The following is a 19,110-nucleotide window of genomic DNA, read 5'->3' on the forward strand; positions in this document are numbered from 1 at the left end:
AATCTGTGGATTGGGAAACACTAGAGTTTGGTGATATCTGAGAGATTTGCACAAGAATGAAGATGAACGGAAACGGTAATCTGAGTAGTAAGCTTACAGTGTTCGATGGCAAGAACTGGAATCGATGGTTGATTCAAATGCGTGTGTTGTTTGGCGCTCAAGATGTTCTTGATATCGTCAACGACAGTTACGTTCCGGTTGCACTTCAATAAAATGCAACTGATGTGCAGAGGAATGCTCAGCGTGATTTGAGGAAGAAGGATCAAAAGGCGTTGTTCTACATCCATCAGTGTGTGTATGTGAACGTGTTTGAAAAAATCATCGATTCCACAACGGCGAAGGCTGCGTGGAACACATTAGTAAGGTGTTACGGAGGTGATACATCAGTGCAAAAGGTAAAGCTTCAGACTCTACGTAAGCAGTATGAGAATCTCAACATGAAGAATAATGAGAAGGTACCTGACTATATCTCTAGAGTGATTCTAATCACAAATTAGATAAAGTCGTGGGAGAAACTCTCTCTGATGAAAGAATCATTGAAAAGGTACTTAGATCTCATACTTCTTAGTTTGATTATATTGTGGTAGTAATTGAACATCTAAGGATTTTAGCACCATGAGGACTGAAGAGGTGGGAAGCAGTCTAGAGGCATAAGAGTTGCGTCTGACTGAGAGAAACTCTGAAATGGAGGTAAAGCAGCAGGCTCTAAAAGTAGCTTCTGGTAAAAAATATCATAAGCAGTCTTGGTCAGAAGCCGGTTAGAGATCTGATGGTGTTCAGAAGTCATAAACCTCAACTTCTGAAAGGCGAAAGAGTGTTTAGAAGGGGAAGGATAAGTATGACAAGAGGAAAGTTCAGTGCTACTGTTGTAAGAAGTATGGTCACTTCGCTACTGATTGTTGGTCAAACAAGGAAAGGAAGTAAGAAGAAGAAAATGTAGCCAAAGGAGATTCTAACGATGAATTTGTGCTATTGATGGCTTATGAATTTGATGATGCATATTTGGAAGACTGGTGGTATATGGACACTGGCTGCTCAAATCATCTTACTAGAAATAAGAAATGGTTGGTTGATTTTGACTCTAGAAAGAGGACAAAGATCAAATGTGTTGATGATAAATACCTCAATGTTGAAGTTATGGGAAATGTCAGAGAACTTCTGAATAATGGTAAAAACAACATTGATTCAGAATGTGTGGTATGTTCATAGCATGAAAAGCAATCTGATGAGTGTAAGTCAATTAATTGAGAAAGTATTTTCACTTACCTTGAAGGATAATCTTTTGAAGTTGTATGACTGTAATCAGAAGCTGGTTATGAAGTCAGAACAAGGGAGGGATAGAACATTCAAAGTGAATGTTAAAACTGCAGACTTTGAATGTCTTAGTGCAACAAGTATTGTGAAAGAAAGTGAGTTGTGGCACAAAAGATTTGGTCATCTAAACTTCAGAAGCTTAGGGTATCTGAATTCAAAGAAGTTGGTACATAGAATTCCTACAATTAAGAAGCCAGAGAAGTCATGCAATGTGTGTATGAGAAGGAAGCAACCAAGACTGCCATTTGAATTTGAAATGCCTCCAAGAGCAAAGCATGCTCTGGGTGTGGTGTATTCTGATGTGTGTGGACCATTTCCAGTACCTTCACTTGGAGGGAATAAATACTTTGTGTCATTTTTTGATGATTTCACAAGGATGTCATGGGTATCCCTTATAAAGTTCAAACATGAGGTATTATCCCACTAGGCGTGACAAATTTATTATCAAAATCGAAAGTTCGTTGACTCATTAGACAATGGATCTAAAATGTGATTTTATTTTCACTTCAAAATATTACAGTGAAGAATGAACTATGTTTCGTAGTTATGAGTTCCTAAACTCTTTCAAAGAGTATTAAGTATGAAGTTGGGTTTATTTGGGATATTAAACTAAGAAATGTATCAATAAAATGAAAAGTAGAAAGGTAACTGGATAAACTGGGAAAATAATTTATTTATTTTTGCGTATGTTTAGTGAAATAAACGTAGTACAATATTATAGATAATATTGGTTTTACTAGTCATGATGTTATTGAAGTTTCCTCTGCTTCCTAAGGGGTTATGCTTTGTTGTTTGGAATTTTGCTTTTGGTTTTGCTTCTATCATTATCGAGTCTTTTCACATGATTGTGCATATTAAAGTTGAATTCTTAATCTATTTTTTATGCATGCATAAATTAAAATGTTTGATTATAGTCTGAGCAATATGCTTTTAGTCAATTTATCAAAGTTTGAAATCAAGAACCACATTTGAGAATGGTTCAATTCATGTCAAGTTTGGATTCTAAAAAAAAATTATGTTTAAAAAAATAAGATTCTGAAAGTGTGATTTGAATCACAAGCTGACATGATTAAAAAAATATGTCTTTATGTTGTCATGATTCAAATTATAAATATCCTTACCCTAATCAAACACATTTCTAAAATGCATGATTTTCTTTTGTTTGTGTGATTCAAATCACAAAAATCTATGACTCCAATCCGAGAGGTTTGATTCTAATCACAAAGTGTTTGACTCGAATCAAACTAGTTAGCAACTTTTCGATTTTGGATATGTGTATGTGATTTGAATCAGAGTTTTTCTTGACTCAAATCATATGATTTGAATAACATAAAGCTTTTATCGAATCATGGAGTCAATTTTCTTGGTTCTTGGGTCTTGATTCAAATCATTTAATCTCTTGACTCGTCTCATACTCCTTACTTATGACTCAAATCAAATATCATTTTCTCCCCTTTTTGTACTAGATCTCTAACACATATATAAATCATTTTTCTAAAATCCCTTTAATAATGTTGAAAAACATACACATCCACTTTTGGTTTAGAATTCATAACACATTTATTCTCTCAATTTTCAAAAGAGTTTTGAATCTTTTTTTGAGGTTTGCAAAAAAATCTTTTCATCTTCAACCTATTGCATTATCCATTTTCATTTGGATCTAGCTCTTATATTAGGGTTCCAGATCTGAGAGGAAGATCATTATTGTGATTAACGTTTACAACTGTTTGTATGGTTGTGGATGAGATTGACATATCCAGCGGGAAAAAAGGAGGTTTTTTTCTCTATTATCACTTTGATAGAGTTGTGTGGAAGCCAACATACTAAGTTGAAGTTTTTCCCATCTTCACAAAGGCCAAACGAGGACAAAAATAAGCGCAAGCGAGGATAAAAGCACTGAACTAGTTTAAATCCTAGGGAAATCTTCTTTATCCCTATCTTTTTAATTTTTTGTATAGTTACATGCTTAGGTTTATCGCTTTCATAGAATTGCATGTGGTTAGGTTTATTTCATTAATAGAAATTTTGTTCATAAGTGTAGATTTTTTTAGATTGGGACTTTAAAACGTTATGACTGTTCATAAAACCTTGAAACAATAATTCTAGAACTCTCATTGTATTGAAATTATTTATTTACACAAATAATGTAAAACAATTGTAATTCAATAAATCATATTGATTGATTTGGTTACTTGTTTCATCTACTTTCAATTTTGTATATCGATTGAGTGATGTGTGTATTCTTTCCAAAAACATATATGGATCTGGATCGCAGTTGATCCAAACCGATTTCGGCCCCATAAGAAACAGACCATGTAAGTTGTTCTTACTTGTTCTCAGCCCTGGTAGATGACCTGATGGAAAATGATCCACAAAAGTCACAAAGGTCTAACATGAAGATATTTATGACCGATATGACGTCAGAGTGATGATTTTATGAGACAAATATCTATTGTCGAGCATAAGAATTTACGAGCTAGAGAACATGCATGGACATGACCTAAAGAAAACACTTTATCCAAACAAAAGAGAAAGAGAAAAGAACCATTGAATAACTAGAGATAAAACGAACATATAACTTTAGCATTAATGCTTCTTGGACACCTAAACAATATTTTATACTTTGAGAGAGATAAAAAAAATTAGAAGATAGATAATATGATATAGAAAGGAAATGGTTCCATTAGTCCCATCTATGGAACTCGATCACGGTTGATCCAAACCAGCCCCGACCCCATATGAGAAAGACCTTGTAAGTTGTTCCTACCCGGTCTCAGCCCAAATAGATGACTTGATGGAAAATGATTCACGAAAGTCACAAAGTCCTGAGGTGAAGATATTTGTGACCAAAATGACGTCATAGTAATGACATCTTGAAAGAAATATCTGTTACCAAGCTGAAGATTTTAATACCTAGAGAACAAGCATGGACATGCCCTAAAAAAATTTGATCCAAACAAAGGAGAGAAAGAAGAACCATTAATAACATAATGAATTATATCTTGCCATCTGGTAGTATGAATAGTATGGATTTAAACTATAAAAGAGGGATATTAGAAACCTAATAGAAATCTTATAAAAGGGACAATAGATGTCAAATCACGTACACACTCTTGAAAATCTCAAATATGAAGTCTTTTACCTTATCCCAAAAATGACTTAGATGTTGAAGTGTTTTGCACTTACCATCCCCCTATTTTCCTATGCATCACCAAATCGGGAAGTTACCAACCATACTGAAGTCACACTGTACACCATCATTTTATCAAGTTTCTAACTCACCCTTGGAATATTTTGTGTTAGGTATCAGTTTGGATCATCTCTTTCATTTTTTTCTCTTAGTTTGTTTTTATTCTCTATTTCTCTTTTAATCTCACTATTTCTTAATTATAATTTCTTTTTTAATAAAGAAAGAAAGTAAGATTAAGAGAGATAAAAAGTTAGGAGAGAATAAAAGAAAATAAAAAGAGATGATTTAAGTCCAATAGAAATCATTATCCTAGATAGGAATGCGATCCACAGAGATTGAGAGACTAATCATGGATCGAAATTTAGTGTATTTGAAAATTCGTTGCATTCACGCAATCATCGTTTGTGGTCTCGGATTAAAATCGGATGGTTCTATTTATAAATTAGTATTTTTTGAAATTAAATGATAAAAATTCAACAATCTATTTTGAGCCGTTTGATCAAGATCGGACGACTATGATAAAAGTAAGTGCAATAAATCCAATTTTGTAAATCACACACCTATCGCATATAAGGATGTTCAAAACTACCAGTCAAAATTTAAATTTAATGAAATTACATAGGTTGGACAGCCTGATTATTAGAATTGTAATGAATAATTTCAGCCCACAAAAATGAAATATGTCAACAAAACCTACATATCCTTTACAAAATCCACTCTAATTTTTCCTTAAGAAACTTCAAATCAAAGTTATACTTATCATTGGCATCATACAACATTTTCAAAATCTTATATTTACATACACCCTCAATTACACTATTTCTCACCCCATAAAAGCGCACTAAAAGAAGAAAAAACTGGATCAAGAAACAGCAACAACATCTCTATTAGTATTCATCAAACAAAACCGAGTAGGCTTAGGCTGAAAGTTCTTCCTCCTATGAACATCATGGCTAGAAGGCTTAATAACTTGCAAGAGAAATGTCTTCAAAGATCTAGCTTTAACAATCATAGATGGCGATGATGACGACGACGTAGTACTGGATTTGAAGGGGTTGTTAGGAACAGATCGTTGGGGCTTGTTCTTGTGCATGCTGCATCTAAAGGAACCAGGATGTGAAGTGGGAGAGCACAAGCATGAACCTGATTTTGGTTTGTTTGTGAGAGAATGAGAGTTTGACATGAAAATAGCACTTCTTGAAGCCATAGAATAATAGTTCGAATTTTATGGAGTTCAAGCCTTCAAAGAGATTTAGTTATATATATTAGAAAGTATCATTGTCATTGATTGTATTTACAAATTCATCCTTGTGAAAACTATTTTTTTAAGGGTAAATTAGTATTTATATTATTTTACCATATTTTAAATTTTAAAATATTTTATTTACAATATAAAGATATCTAACAAAACTTTTCAAAATATGTAAATAATGTTCATAAACCAAATTCAGACGTGGAAGTTGAAGTGGTGGTGGATGGTCTAATCATAAAGTAGACGAATCTAATGTGTATCTATGTGGATAGCTTTTTTGGGTAAAAAACTTTCTTTTTACGAAACCCTCATTTACCTACCTAAACAACTTAGTTAAAGTTACTTACTCCCTCAGTTTTTTATTATAAATAGTTTTTGGTTTTTCATTAGTATTAAAAAATGTAATAATTGTTTTATGATAAATTATAAAATATTTTATAAAATTGTCCTTTATTAATGATATTGAAAAGATAAATTGACATAATTGAAAGAAAAGAGAATAATAAATATTTAAGATTATAATAGAAAAAATAACATTAATGATTTATTGGTATTATAAAACGACTTATATTATGGTACAAAATATTTTTTTTATAATAGAGTGCATTAAAAATCTCCAAATTTAAGTTATTAAATGAATAATTAAATTTAATAAAATGAAATGTTATTATTAACTAATTGGTGGAAGATACAACACCTAAATTTTTGTGATGGATAAAGAAAGCTTTTTTTTTCATTTGTACCTTGACCCCAATAAATGAGCTGGTGCAATTGGATGTCAAGTCTGAAAGCTTTTATGTATTTATTGTATGATCGTTAAATTAAAATTAGACAGTTTAATATTTAATTTCTATAATTTTATTTTTAAAATATTTATTTAAATCTCTTATCTTGATTGAAAAGTTTTTGATGAATTGAATACGTACTATTAAAGTAGAGAATCTTACTTTATCCAATTGTTTTATGTTATGTGTGTTTCTTTTTTCATATCGACTTTGGTTAATTATCAGAAAAAGACTATATTCTCTCTAGAATTTTTCTTAACACATGAAATATATAATTTTGATGATTGCAAAAGATTTCAATTGTAAATATATTCAACGTTTCTTTCGCAATTCACTCCTAATAAATAGTGAGTTCGTTATTTTCTTCTCTATATAAAAAAATGCGCCAAATTGAGGTAACAGGTTTAAAATTCAATTTTACTTTACTCTTCTCCTTTAGTTACTGACTTGAGCGTTGAAATGCTAACATTCCAGGTCTTCCACCTCCATCGCGTTAGAAGGCTTAGTCCGCCATCACCACCACGTCACGACTCATCTTTGGTTCATGAATAGAACAGTGGTGTCGTCTATCGGAATCGACTTTTGATTCCTACGATTTTTACGATTTCGTGTTCGCTACCCAATTCATCACTTTGCAAGTTCTTCAACTCATTGAATCAAGAGAAGTCTGAATCAAACATGAGGATCCATCGCGTTTTGATTCGATTGATCATTATCTTAAGTCTGATTCCTCGAATATGTGGATCTCTAGTTTATAAGACCTCAAGTGATGGTTGGATTTAAAGCTACACAATCTATTGTAGCCGCTGCATGTGAAGTTGACACTTCCGCTCTAGCGGCAAGAAATTCACCACCTCTACCCCCTACGCAAGGCATCGTGAATCATGGAGCCACGATTCTGTTGCATCCATATATGGAGTCCAGGCTCCGCAGATAGCCAGATGTGTTCAAGTTACTCTAATCAATCTTCTTGTTCCACCTCCAATTTTGCAACCGCCTTACTTAGCCTTCAAGCGTTACAAGCAAACCTTGGAGTTCAAGGTGCTAATGAACTGTTAAACAACATGTAAAACATTTCTCGAAGAAAAAAACTCACACGCACTCGAAGGAAGGTTATAGTGCCTTGAAGAAAGCCTCCACAATACACCACATCTAGGAGGTTGCGTCCAAGAGGACTCATGCCTCCGTCCCGGAGCCATCTGAGGCGAAGAAAGATAAATTTCTTTGATCTAGAGACCAACATAGAAGTAGGAAGCATCTGACTCCTTCCTAAATCCCTACGAGGACGAGGTAGTCATGTTCCTTCCCCGGTTTGAGCAGAAGATCAACCCAGAAAGGTGCAATTGGAGCATCTGATGTCGCTTTGGGTTATGGAAAGAAAGATCCCAATATCCATGGATAAGTCTCCCAAGTTGGGAGAATATAATCGAAAAGAAGACCCTGACATGCTTGTACAACTCATAAGTGACATACTAAACTACTTTTGCGTCGATGACGCATCCAAGTGCAAGTTTTTTTCACTAACTCTTATTGGACCGGCCAAGTTGTGGTTCAATAGCCATCTACATAAGCGAAAAATTAAAACGAGCACACTAGGTTAAACTACACAGAATGTAGATCAATAAAATTGACGTCTGAAAGCTCAATTTTGAAATTTTTCGCATGCTAATTTGATGTATAGTTGAGAAACGATCCGACCGGTCTGAGTGTAGACCCGAAAAATTATTTCGAGCGATATTTTAAGTGTTATGCGGAACAAATTGCATGCTATGATGAATATAAAATGCAAATGTCTGGTGAATACACTGATTCACTGGCTGAATAAATACGAACCAACAATCAGACGCAAATGAATTTCCCTTTGACCATTTGCTTCTCATTCTCAAACACAAACAAAACCCTATACATATTCAGACGATGACAACACTCTTGATTATCACCTAATGAACCTCTAAAACAAGATACAACTGAATAAATTATGCACTGAGATCGAGAAATCAAGTCTTTCGACTTCTCAATCAACATATGATTGAATGAATATTATCAAGATCAGATAAAATGCCAGAACTCCTGACTTTTCATCTAAACTTTGATAAATTCTTTTTAACTAATGAAATGCACGACATACTGGGTCTATTCATGCTATGCTGATGCGAGTGAAAAACTCAGGGTAAATTTTAGGGTATGATAGCCACGGCCTTCATCAGATGAGTCACCTGGTCAGAGAGAAAACCGGCAAGATTCAGAGGAAAAAGGTTTTCTCCACCCTAGTAAGATAGGTGGAAGCTTTCTCTACTTCCTATAAGTATTTATCTTGATTAAGCTTCAGATCGTGAATGCGTTATTCCAACCTTTGCTTCTCAACATGATGTCGGATAGACCAAAGAGCCTCCTAGTGGTCTGATCCACCAAGGGATAAAGCAAATCCTCCTAGTGGCTGATTCATCAGTTCTTTATCCAAAATAAGCCCAGATAGATTATCCAAATAAGAGCAGTCTTCGTCCAAAGGAGGGATCCAATGACCTTCAGTAAAACAAGAGTTTAATCCCATCAGTAGTGGAAAAGCAGTCAACCCCAGGATACTCAAGAAAGTTTGTAGGGTTTCCATAATTTCATTACTCTTGACCGAATGTATTCCACACCTTATAAGTCGGAGTTGCATTTTTTTATCCATATAACCTACATACGATTATGGTGAAAGAAAATATGTCAGCAACAAACAGATTAAATAAAAGATCCAGGTGGTTCTGGAGCTTACAAAATATGGCTTTTCTCTCTTCCCGAGAACGGGCTCCTATCAGCAATCGAACGTTAATAAAGCTTTGCAAGCTTTTTTTTACCTCCCCCACGAGAGTAGCCCCTCCTAAGTATCCCAAATTGCAGATAAACTTCATCAACTAGGCCTTTTGGTAGTGAGCCTCGTCAAAAAATCATATTTCTTAAATATGTAAAGATAGTTTCCTGTTAGAAAGTGAGACTCCGTCTAATACTTACAGAACAACTCATTACATCTACCATATGCTCTGCCACCAACATCACAAACTGCAGTATAAGCTTTAGGGTCGATAGGGTTGACCAAAAAGAATCATCCTAAGAAGGTTGAAGCTCCATAAGAGGTCCAAAGTTGTGAATGGTTGGTTCCAGAGCAATTAATGCTCTGTCAGTCTTCAGGGTTGTCTGGTCATGATGGCATCTGGAAAGATGAAAGAAAAATATCACATAAGACTCTCCATTCAAATATGCACACCAATACTAATATACCTTCATGTATGCGTAGCTTGTAGGATGAAGTTGCAAAAGAGCCATCGCTAGGTGCTTTAAAACCCTTATCTCAAATGAAGTAAAGAGAAGACGAAGATCGATGACGAGAAACATCATTCATAGAAGGGGATGGAACAATCACCATACTTGTCGCATATTCTTTCATCCTCTGAGGGACTAAATATTCCCAGTAAGAAGGAGGACCAACTTCTATAAAAGCGTCATTGAGACCTCCCACTTTTGCAAAAGAAAAAACAATGATAGAGTAAATTGAATCCACCCAAGAAGATGAAGTATTCTTCTAGGACTAAAGGGTACTTTTCTATGATTTCTTGCTCACAATGCGCTAACTTTTTAAATATAGGGAAGAGATAACACCAAAGAAGAATGTGGTATAACAAGACTGAGAAAGTAAAGAAATTAGTGTTAACTCTTCAAAAATTACTATTTAGCATGCAAAAGACTTTCTCAAATGTGTCAATTCACTCACACGCAACACTCTAGTGTTTCAGTTTCCAAGAGTTGCAATGATAACACTTTCGAAAGGACATTTGAAAGTATGGAGCATTAAATGAACGAGTTTCCAATAAAATAAAACCCTTCTCTTTCGCCCGACCAAAAATGATCACCAGAGTGGTCGGAATTCGAAGCTGGCATAACAAAACCCTAATTTTACTATGCATAAATAAGGGTCTGGGAGCAACTATTATGGATCAGTCATATCGTTCCCAGCCAACAACCAAGAAGAGACTACATCCTCTCAAGAACCTCGCAACACACGCGAATTACCATCCTTATGATTGCAAAGGATCTCAACTGCAAGCACATCCAACGTCTTTCCACAATTCAGTCCTGAGGAAGTGTAAGACGGTCCTTAGCCCAGGGCCTCCAAATTAAGAGGGCCTCATTTTATTTTAAAATAAGCAAAATATATAGTTAATATTTTATTATATAAATTAAAAAATGAACAACGAATATGAATTAATCAATGGCCTAGTGGAAGCAAAGAAAATTTGAAACATTGTAGTAAAGGTTGTGGGTTTAATCCTCTTGAATTTATTTTTTCTAATTAGTGTTGCATCCATTTTTTTCTAATTAGGTTTGATCTTTCTGATTTCATTTTTTTCTAATTAATGTTTCATCTGTTTTTATAATTGTACTTTTTATACATTATTATTTTTTTTTTAATTATTATCATCATTGACATGTTGGTATCGTGTACGATGTTGAAGGCGCGTACACTACTGAAGCTCTGGCTAGTTTTGTAAACATGGAAGGAGATATTTATTTGAATGTATAAATGTCATTCTTTCTTTGTTAATTTCATCATTTCATACACATTTTTATAAATTACTTGCTTTAACATATTTTGAGTCAATGTTATATATACTTAGTAGTATTATCTAACCACCACATATTGTTTTTCAATTTTATTCATGTCTTATAGATTGCCACTAATACATTATATATTTCCTTGATAATTAGTCATCTATGTTGACTCTAAGTGTTGGCAACAATTTTGGTAAAACAAAGAGTGTTCACAAGATGTCATGTGTGATGTCTTAACATGAGATATCCTATGTACCTGCTGGAGTTCAAGAACATGTGCATGCAGGATTGTTTCAAAATGCCACATACAATGACAAGGCTTCTGATATTGGATGTACCTGCTGGAGCTTAGATGAAAGACATGTTCATGCAGGATTGTTTCAGATGACATACACAATGTCATGGCATCTGATATGGCTGTACTTGGTGGAAGTTATAAAAGGAATTATTGGATTATGCAGGATTTTTTCAGGATGTCAGACCCGATGTCATGACATCCTGTACACAAAACATTCAGTATGAACGTCTGGTGTTTTGTTATTGCACAATTAATGGCAATCTTTGGATGATTGAAGATATGGCTACCTGGCGCATTCAATCATGGATTACAACCAGATTCACTTATTTTCCAAGGAGATCTATACAGCTGTTATAAAAAGATTTGATTGGAAAATAGATTTAGGGTTTTCAAGGTGTCCAAGCCCAGCTGGATGCCTCTATAAAAAGGGACTTAGAAAACCTGTTTGAACACACAACCAAGACTGAGCAAAATATTGAGAGAGAGCTAGGGTTTGTGTCTGTTTAGTCGTAAGACTTGTAGGTCATTCAAGTCATCCATTGATGATTGAATTGGACTGATTTATGGTTGTAATTTGTCACTCTAAAGCTGTTAAGCAAGAGTGTGTGTCTTCTTGATCAAAGCTGTGAAGCAAGATCAAGAGTGTGTCTTCTTGATCAAAGCTTTGAAGCAAGATCAAGAGTGTGTCTTCTTGATTGAAACTGTGAAGTAAAATCAAGAGTTTGTAATTGAAAAGTATTTTCTTTTCACAAGGGATTGTTGTTTAAAATCACTGGTGTATGAGTGTAAGGGAAGTGAGTGAGTTCTCATATCTAAGAGTGCTTAGGTAGAAGTTGCACGGGTAAAGATTAGGTGAGAAAGACTGTAACTTGTTGAAGTGTACGGATAGTCTTTGAACTAATTCTATCTTAGTGAATTTCCTTCCTGGCTTGGTAGCCCCCAGACGTAGATGAGTTGCACCGAACTGGGTTAACAATTGCTTGTGTTATTTGCTTTACCATTTTGTAACTTTTATCCATTGTGTGTTAACATATATTAGTGTCGTAACATTATCTTCGACATCTTATATCTTATACCAGAATTTCAATTGGTATCAGAGCAGGCATCCTGCTCTGGTTCTGGGTGAGATCTAGGGGCAATACTTTATGGTACAATGGAGAGAGATGGAGGATTTGTTCATAGGCCACCAATTTTGGATGGTTCGAACTATGACTATTGGAAACCTAGAATGGTAGCGTTTCTGAAATCCCTTGATAACAAGGCTTGGAAAGTTGTGCTAACAGGTTGGGTGCATCCTGTCATTACTAAAGAAGGAGAAGCCACCACTAAGAAGCCTGAAGAACAATGGTCCAAGGAGGAGGATGATCTTGCTCTTGGAAACTCTAAAGCCTTGAATGCAATATTCAATGGGGTAGACAAGAATATTTTCAGGCTGGTAAACAACTGTGAAGTGGCCAAGGAGGCTTGGGACATTCTCAAGACCACTCATGAAGGCACCTCTAGGGTAAAGATGTCTAGACTTCAGCTGCTCACCTCCAAGTTTGAAAACTTAAGAATGAAAGAAGATGAAAATATTCATGAATTCTATATGAGTATTCTTGAAATTTCCAATGCCTCTGGAGCCTTGGGTGAGAAGATGTCAGATGAAAAGTTAGTAAGAAAAATACTCAGATCACTCCCCAAGAGATTTGCTATGAAAGTAACAGCCATAGAGGAATCTCAAGACATCTCAAATATGAGAGTTGATGAGCTAATTGGATCCCTCCAAACATTTGAGATGGGAATATGTGATGGAGCTGAAAAGAAAGCCAAGAGCATAGCATTTATGTCAAACACTGAAGAGGAAGATGAGGAAGGTGGTCAAGATATTGATGAAGACCTGGCAAATGAGATAGCAATGTTGGGAAGACAGTTCAACAGACTGATAAAAAAGGTAGATGTGAGAGCAAAGGGAAATGTCAAGAACATCACATCTGACATCAGTAAATCCAACAGCCTTGGTAAGAAACCAAAGTCTGAAGAAAAGCCCAAAGAAGTTCAGTGTTATGAGTGTAATGGGTATGGTCATATTAAAACTGAATGTGGGACCTACCTCAAGAAACAAAAGAGGAGTCTTGTGGCCTCTTGGTCTGATGGAAGTGAAACAGAAGAAGCCACAAACCATGTGACTGCATTGACAGGAAGCTGGGGGTCTGAGGAAGAGTCAATTGATGATGAAAGAACCCTTAAAGAGTTGTGCCACAGAAGGGCAGGAGTGTGCAGACAAGTTGAAAGCCAGAAGAAAGTGATAGCTCAGCTGGAAAATGAAAAGGAAGAGCTTGTGGAAACCATCTCAAAATTAAAGGTGGAAGTTGTATTCTTGAATTCCAAACTAGATGAGATGACTAAGTATGTAAGAATGCTGAACAATGGATCTGCCATCTTAGACAAGATTCTCCAGACTTGCCAAATAACAGGAAACAGATCTAGTATTGGATTCAAGGCTGAGTACAGTTACACCGGTTGCAAACCAAAATCCAAACCTAAGTGCAGCCATGTTAAAAGCAAACCTGAGATGTCACATCAGATGTCACAACAGCAAAAAGGGAAGCATCAAAGATGGAAATGCCAATACTGTGGAAAATTTGGCCACCTGAAGCCCTTTTGCTATAAGCTATGTGGCTATCCTGGCCCTGTTCAGTCTCAATACCAATTAAGGTCCAAGCATCACAAGACTGTCAACAAAAAGCAATGGACTCCTAAAACAAAGGTCACAAGTCTCATAGCTCACACTTCCCTCAGAGTTTCTGCCAAAGAAGATTGGTATTTTGACAGTGGTTGCTCCAGACATATGACTGGGAACAAAAATCTGCTAACTGAACTTCATCCTCATGCCATGAGTTATGTTACCTTTGGTGATGGTGCAAAGGGGGAAATCAAGGGAATGGGTAGGCTGGATTGTCCTGGAGTTCCTGACCTTGATGATGTCCTACTTGTTAAGGGATTAACTGCTAATCTTATAAGCATCAGTCAACTGTGTGATCAAGGTCTGAATGTAAACTTCACCAAAGTTGAATGTCTGATTACTAACAAAGAAAATAAAGTAATCATGAAGGGTGTTAGGTCCAAATACAACTGCTACATGTGGAGCTCTCAAGAAACTGGATACTCCTCAATGTGTACCTTAGCCAAAGAAGAAGAGGTCAAGATATGGCGTCAAAGATTGGGCCATCTGCACCTTAAAGGTATGAAAAGGATCATATCTGTTGAAGTTGTTAGAGGAATTCCCAACTTAAAGATTGATGAGGGAAAAATCTGTGGAGAATGTCAGATTGGAAAACAAACAAGGATGTCACACCAGAGGCTTAGACATGACACAACTACCAGAGTCCTGGAGCTACTTCATATGGACTTGATGGGACCCATGCAAGTTGAAAGCCTTGGTGGGAAGAAATATGCATATGTGGTGGTAGATGATTTCTCCAGATACACCTGGATCAATTTCATAAGAGAAAAATTTGATGTATTTGAAGTCTTTAAGGAGCTTTGTTTGAAACTTCAAAGGGAAAAAGAAAGTCCTGTTGTCAAAATTAGAAGTGATCATGGGAAGGAGTTTGAGAACAACAAATTTGCTGAATTCTGCTATTCAGAAGGAATCCATCATGAGTTCTCATCCCCCATCACTCCCCAGCAAAATGGTGTGGTGGAAAGAAAAAATAGGACTCTTCAAGAATCAGCTAGAGCTATGATTCATGCTAAAAAATTGCCCTATCATTTTTGGGCTGAAGCCATGAACACAGCCTGCTATGTTCACAACAGAGTGACATTGAAGAAAGGAACTCCCACAACCCTTTATGAAGTCTGGAAAGGAAGAAAACCCACAGTCAAATACTTCCATGTATTTGGTAGCAAATGATATATCCTGGCTGATCGTGAGCAAAGAAGAAAGATGGATCCCAAAAGTGATGAAGGAATATTTTTGGGCTATTCAACAAACAGTAGAGCCTACAGGGTCTTTAATTCCAGAACTAATGTATTGATGGAATCCATTAATGTTGTGGTTGATGACCAACAGACGGATGTCACAGACGATGTTGAGACATCTCTGAATGATTCTCCTGTTGACCACTCAGACAAAAATAAGGAAGAAGAACCTCCTCAAGCTGAAACTGAAGATGACAAAATAAACAAGGGACCCTCTTTCAGAATTCAGAAGGATCATCCCAAAGATCTTAACATAGGAGATCCAGATAAAGGAGTCACTACTAGATCAAGGGAAGTAATCTCACATGGTTGCTTTGTGTCAAAGATTGAACCCAGAAATATCAAGGAATCCTTGACTGATGAGTTCTGGATCAATGCAATGCAAGAGGAGTTAGGCCAATTCAAGCGGAATGAAGTATGGGAATTGGTTCCTAGACCTGAAGGAGTAAATGTCATAGGAACAAAGCGGGTTTATAAGAATAAATCTGATGAACAAGGGGTTGTTACTAAAAACAAAGCTAGATTAGTAGCTCAAGGATATACTCAAGTTGAAGGAGTGGACTTTGATGAAACATTTGCTCCTGTAGCTCGCCTTGAGTCCATTAGACTATTGCTTGGAGTGGCATGTATTCTGAAATTCAAGCTGTTTCAAATGGATGTAAAAAGTGCCTTCCTGAATGGCTACTTAAATGAAGAAGTATACGTTGAACAGCCTAAAGGATTCACAGATCCAAATCTTCCACAACATGTGTACAGATTAAAGAAAGCCCTTTATGGGTTGAAGCAAGCTCCCAGGGCCTGGTATGAGAGACTCACAGTGTTCCTCACTGACAATGGATACAAAAAGGGAGGTATTGACAAAACTTTGTTTGTGAAGAATGAAGGAGGAAAGCTCATGGTGGCACAAATATATGTAGATGACATTGTTTTTGGTGGGATGTCAGAACAGATGGTTGAACATTTTGTTAGACAAATGCAATCTGAGTTTGAGATGAGCCTTGTTGGAGAACTGACCTACTTTCTTGGGCTACAAGTCAAACAGATGGAAGACTCTATCTTTCTATCTCAAAGCAAGTATGCCAAGAACATTGTGAAGAAGTTTGGAATGGAAAATGCAAGCCATAAAAGGACACCTTTTCCTACTCATGTGAAAATCTCCAAAGACGAAAATGGTGTCAGTGTAGATCAGAGTCTATACAGAAGCATGATAGGAAGTCTCCTATATCTCACAGCAAGCAGACCTGACATTGCATTTGCTGTAGGTGTTTGTGCTAGGTATCAAGCTGAACCAAAAGTCAGTCACATAAACCAAGTGAAGAGAATATTGAAATATGTCAATGGCACCAGTGACTATGGGATGTTGTATACTCATGGATATGGATCCATGTTGACTGGGTATTGTGATGCTGACTGGGCTGGAAGTGCTGATGATAGGAAAAGCACATCTGGGGGATGCTTCTTTTTGGGGAACAATCTGATTTCATGGTTTAGCAAGAAACAAAATTGTGTATCTCTATCCACTACTGAAGCTGAATACATAGCAGCCGGGAGTAGTTGTTCTCAACTGGTCTGGATGAAGCAGATGTTGTCTGAATACAATGTCACACAAGAAGTCATGACATTATACTGTGATAATCTGAGTGCCATAAATATTTCCAAAAATCCTATTCAACATAGAAGGACAAAGCACATTGACATTCGTCATCACTTCATTAGAGAACTAGTGGAAGAGAAGATCATAACTCTGGAGCATGTTACTACTGAAAAGCAATTAGCAGACATTTTCACTAAAGCTTTGGATGCCAATCAATTTGAATGGTTAAGGGGGAAGTTGGGGATCTGTGTTCATGAGAACCTATAGCAAGCAAAGGAGTGTGTGGGTAACCCAGAGGATATTTCTGGTTGGGAAAACTGCGTTGTAGCAAGGACTAGACTGTGTGACTGGAAGCTATTCTGATGCTGATGTTTGAAAGATTGAAGTTTTATATAAGGTCACCTTTGGTCAATTTTGACTAAAAAGGGGGAGAAGTGTTGATATGGAAGTTGAGGTGGAAGTTGTATGTGGCTGGACAGAAGGACAGGTGCTAAAACAGAATGGTGTTTTGTTTACAGATGTCAAAGAGGATGTCTGATATGGTGCACAGGTGTTGATGTTGAAGCAGATGTCAGTATGACATTCTGGCTAGTACAGGTACTGGAGTTCAGTAGCTGTTATGTTTGTTGTATGCACAGATTTAGGGGGAGAAGAAGTATCCTTGTGCATTGTGCATTTGTGTGTCTTACTAGTTGCATCCATAACTAGTAATTCTGTTTGTTGCACAGATTTAGGGGGAGGAGAAGTACCCTTGTGCATGTGTGTATTACTAGTAGCCATAGCTAGTAATTGTTTTGCTTCTGCTGCTGATTAAACTTTTGTTATGTTGTTTAACTGCTGATAGTTTACCTTGTGAACAAAAAGGACAGATATATGTTTTAGCCAAAATTTTCCAAATGGGGAGTTTGTTGATTCTAAGTGTTGGCAGCAATTTTGGTAAAACAAAGAGTGTTCACAAAATGTCATGTGTGATGTCTTAACATGAGATATCCTATGTACCTGCTGGAGTTCAAGAACATGTGCATGCAGGATTGTTTCAGAATGCCACATACAATGACAAGACTTCTGATATTGGATGTACCTGCTGGAGCTTAGATGAAAGACATGTTCATGCAGGATTGTTTCAGATGACATACACAATGTCATGGCATCTGATATGGGTGTACCTGCTGGAAGTTATAAAAGGAATTATTGGATTATGTAGGATTTTTCCAAGATGTCAGACCCGATGTCATGACATCCTGTACACAGAACATTCAGTATGAATGTCTGGTGTTTTGTGATTGCACAATTAATGGCAATCTTTGGATGATTGAAGATATGGCTAGCTGGCGCATTCAATCATGGATTACAACCAGATTCACTTATTTTCCAAGGAGATCTATACAACTGTTATAAAAAGATTTGATTGGAAAATAGATTTAGGGTTTTCAAGATGTCCAAGCCCAGCTGGATGCTTCTATAAAAAGGGACTTAGAAAACCTGTTTGAACACACAACCAAGACTGAGCAAAATATTGAGAGAGAGAGAGAGAGCTAGGGTTTGTGTCTGTTTAGTCGTAAGACTTGTAGGTCATTCAAGTCATCCATTGATGATTGAATTGGACTGATTTGTGGTTGTAATTTGTCACTCTAAAGCTGTTAAGCAAGAGTGTGTGTCTTCTTGATCAAAGTTGTGAAGCAAGATCAAGAGTGTGTCTTCTTGATCAAAGCTTTGAAGCAAGATCAAGAGTGTATCTTCTTGATTGAAACTGTGAAGTAAAATCAAGAGTGTGTAATTGAAAAGTATTTTCTTTTCACAAGGGATTGTTGTTTAAAATCACTGGTGTGTGATTGTAAGGGAAGTGAGTGGGTTCTCATATCTAAGAGTGCTTAGGTAGAAGTTGCACGGGTAGAGATTAGGTGAGAAAGACTGTAACTTGTTGAAGTGTACGGATAGTCTTTGAACTAATTCTAATCTTAGTGAATTTCCTTCCTGGTTTGGTAGCCCCCAGACATAGGTGAGTTGCACCGAACTGGGTTAACAATTGCTTGTGTTATTTGCTTTACCATTCTGTAATTTTTATCCATTGTGTGTTAACAGATATTAGTGTCGTAACATTACCTTCGACATCTTATATCTGAT

At 36.2% G+C, this 19,110-nt stretch overlaps 1 protein-coding gene across 1 annotated transcript; it reads right to left on the bottom strand.

The window, feature by feature from the left end:
• Positions 1-5,366: 5,366 nt before the first annotated feature.
• Positions 5,367-5,711, bottom strand: LOC127088932 (uncharacterized). The gene has a single exon (XM_051029338.1). It carries the CDS (start codon positions 5,709-5,711, stop codon positions 5,367-5,369), a length of 345 nt encoding a protein of 114 aa, XP_050885295.1.
• Between the last annotated feature and the right edge of the window lie 13,399 nt (positions 5,712-19,110).

Source organism: Lathyrus oleraceus, chromosome 1, assembly GCF_024323335.1.
Source record: "Lathyrus oleraceus cultivar Zhongwan6 chromosome 1, CAAS_Psat_ZW6_1.0, whole genome shotgun sequence".
In the NCBI taxonomy this organism is placed as follows: domain Eukaryota; kingdom Viridiplantae; phylum Streptophyta; class Magnoliopsida; order Fabales; family Fabaceae; genus Lathyrus; species Lathyrus oleraceus.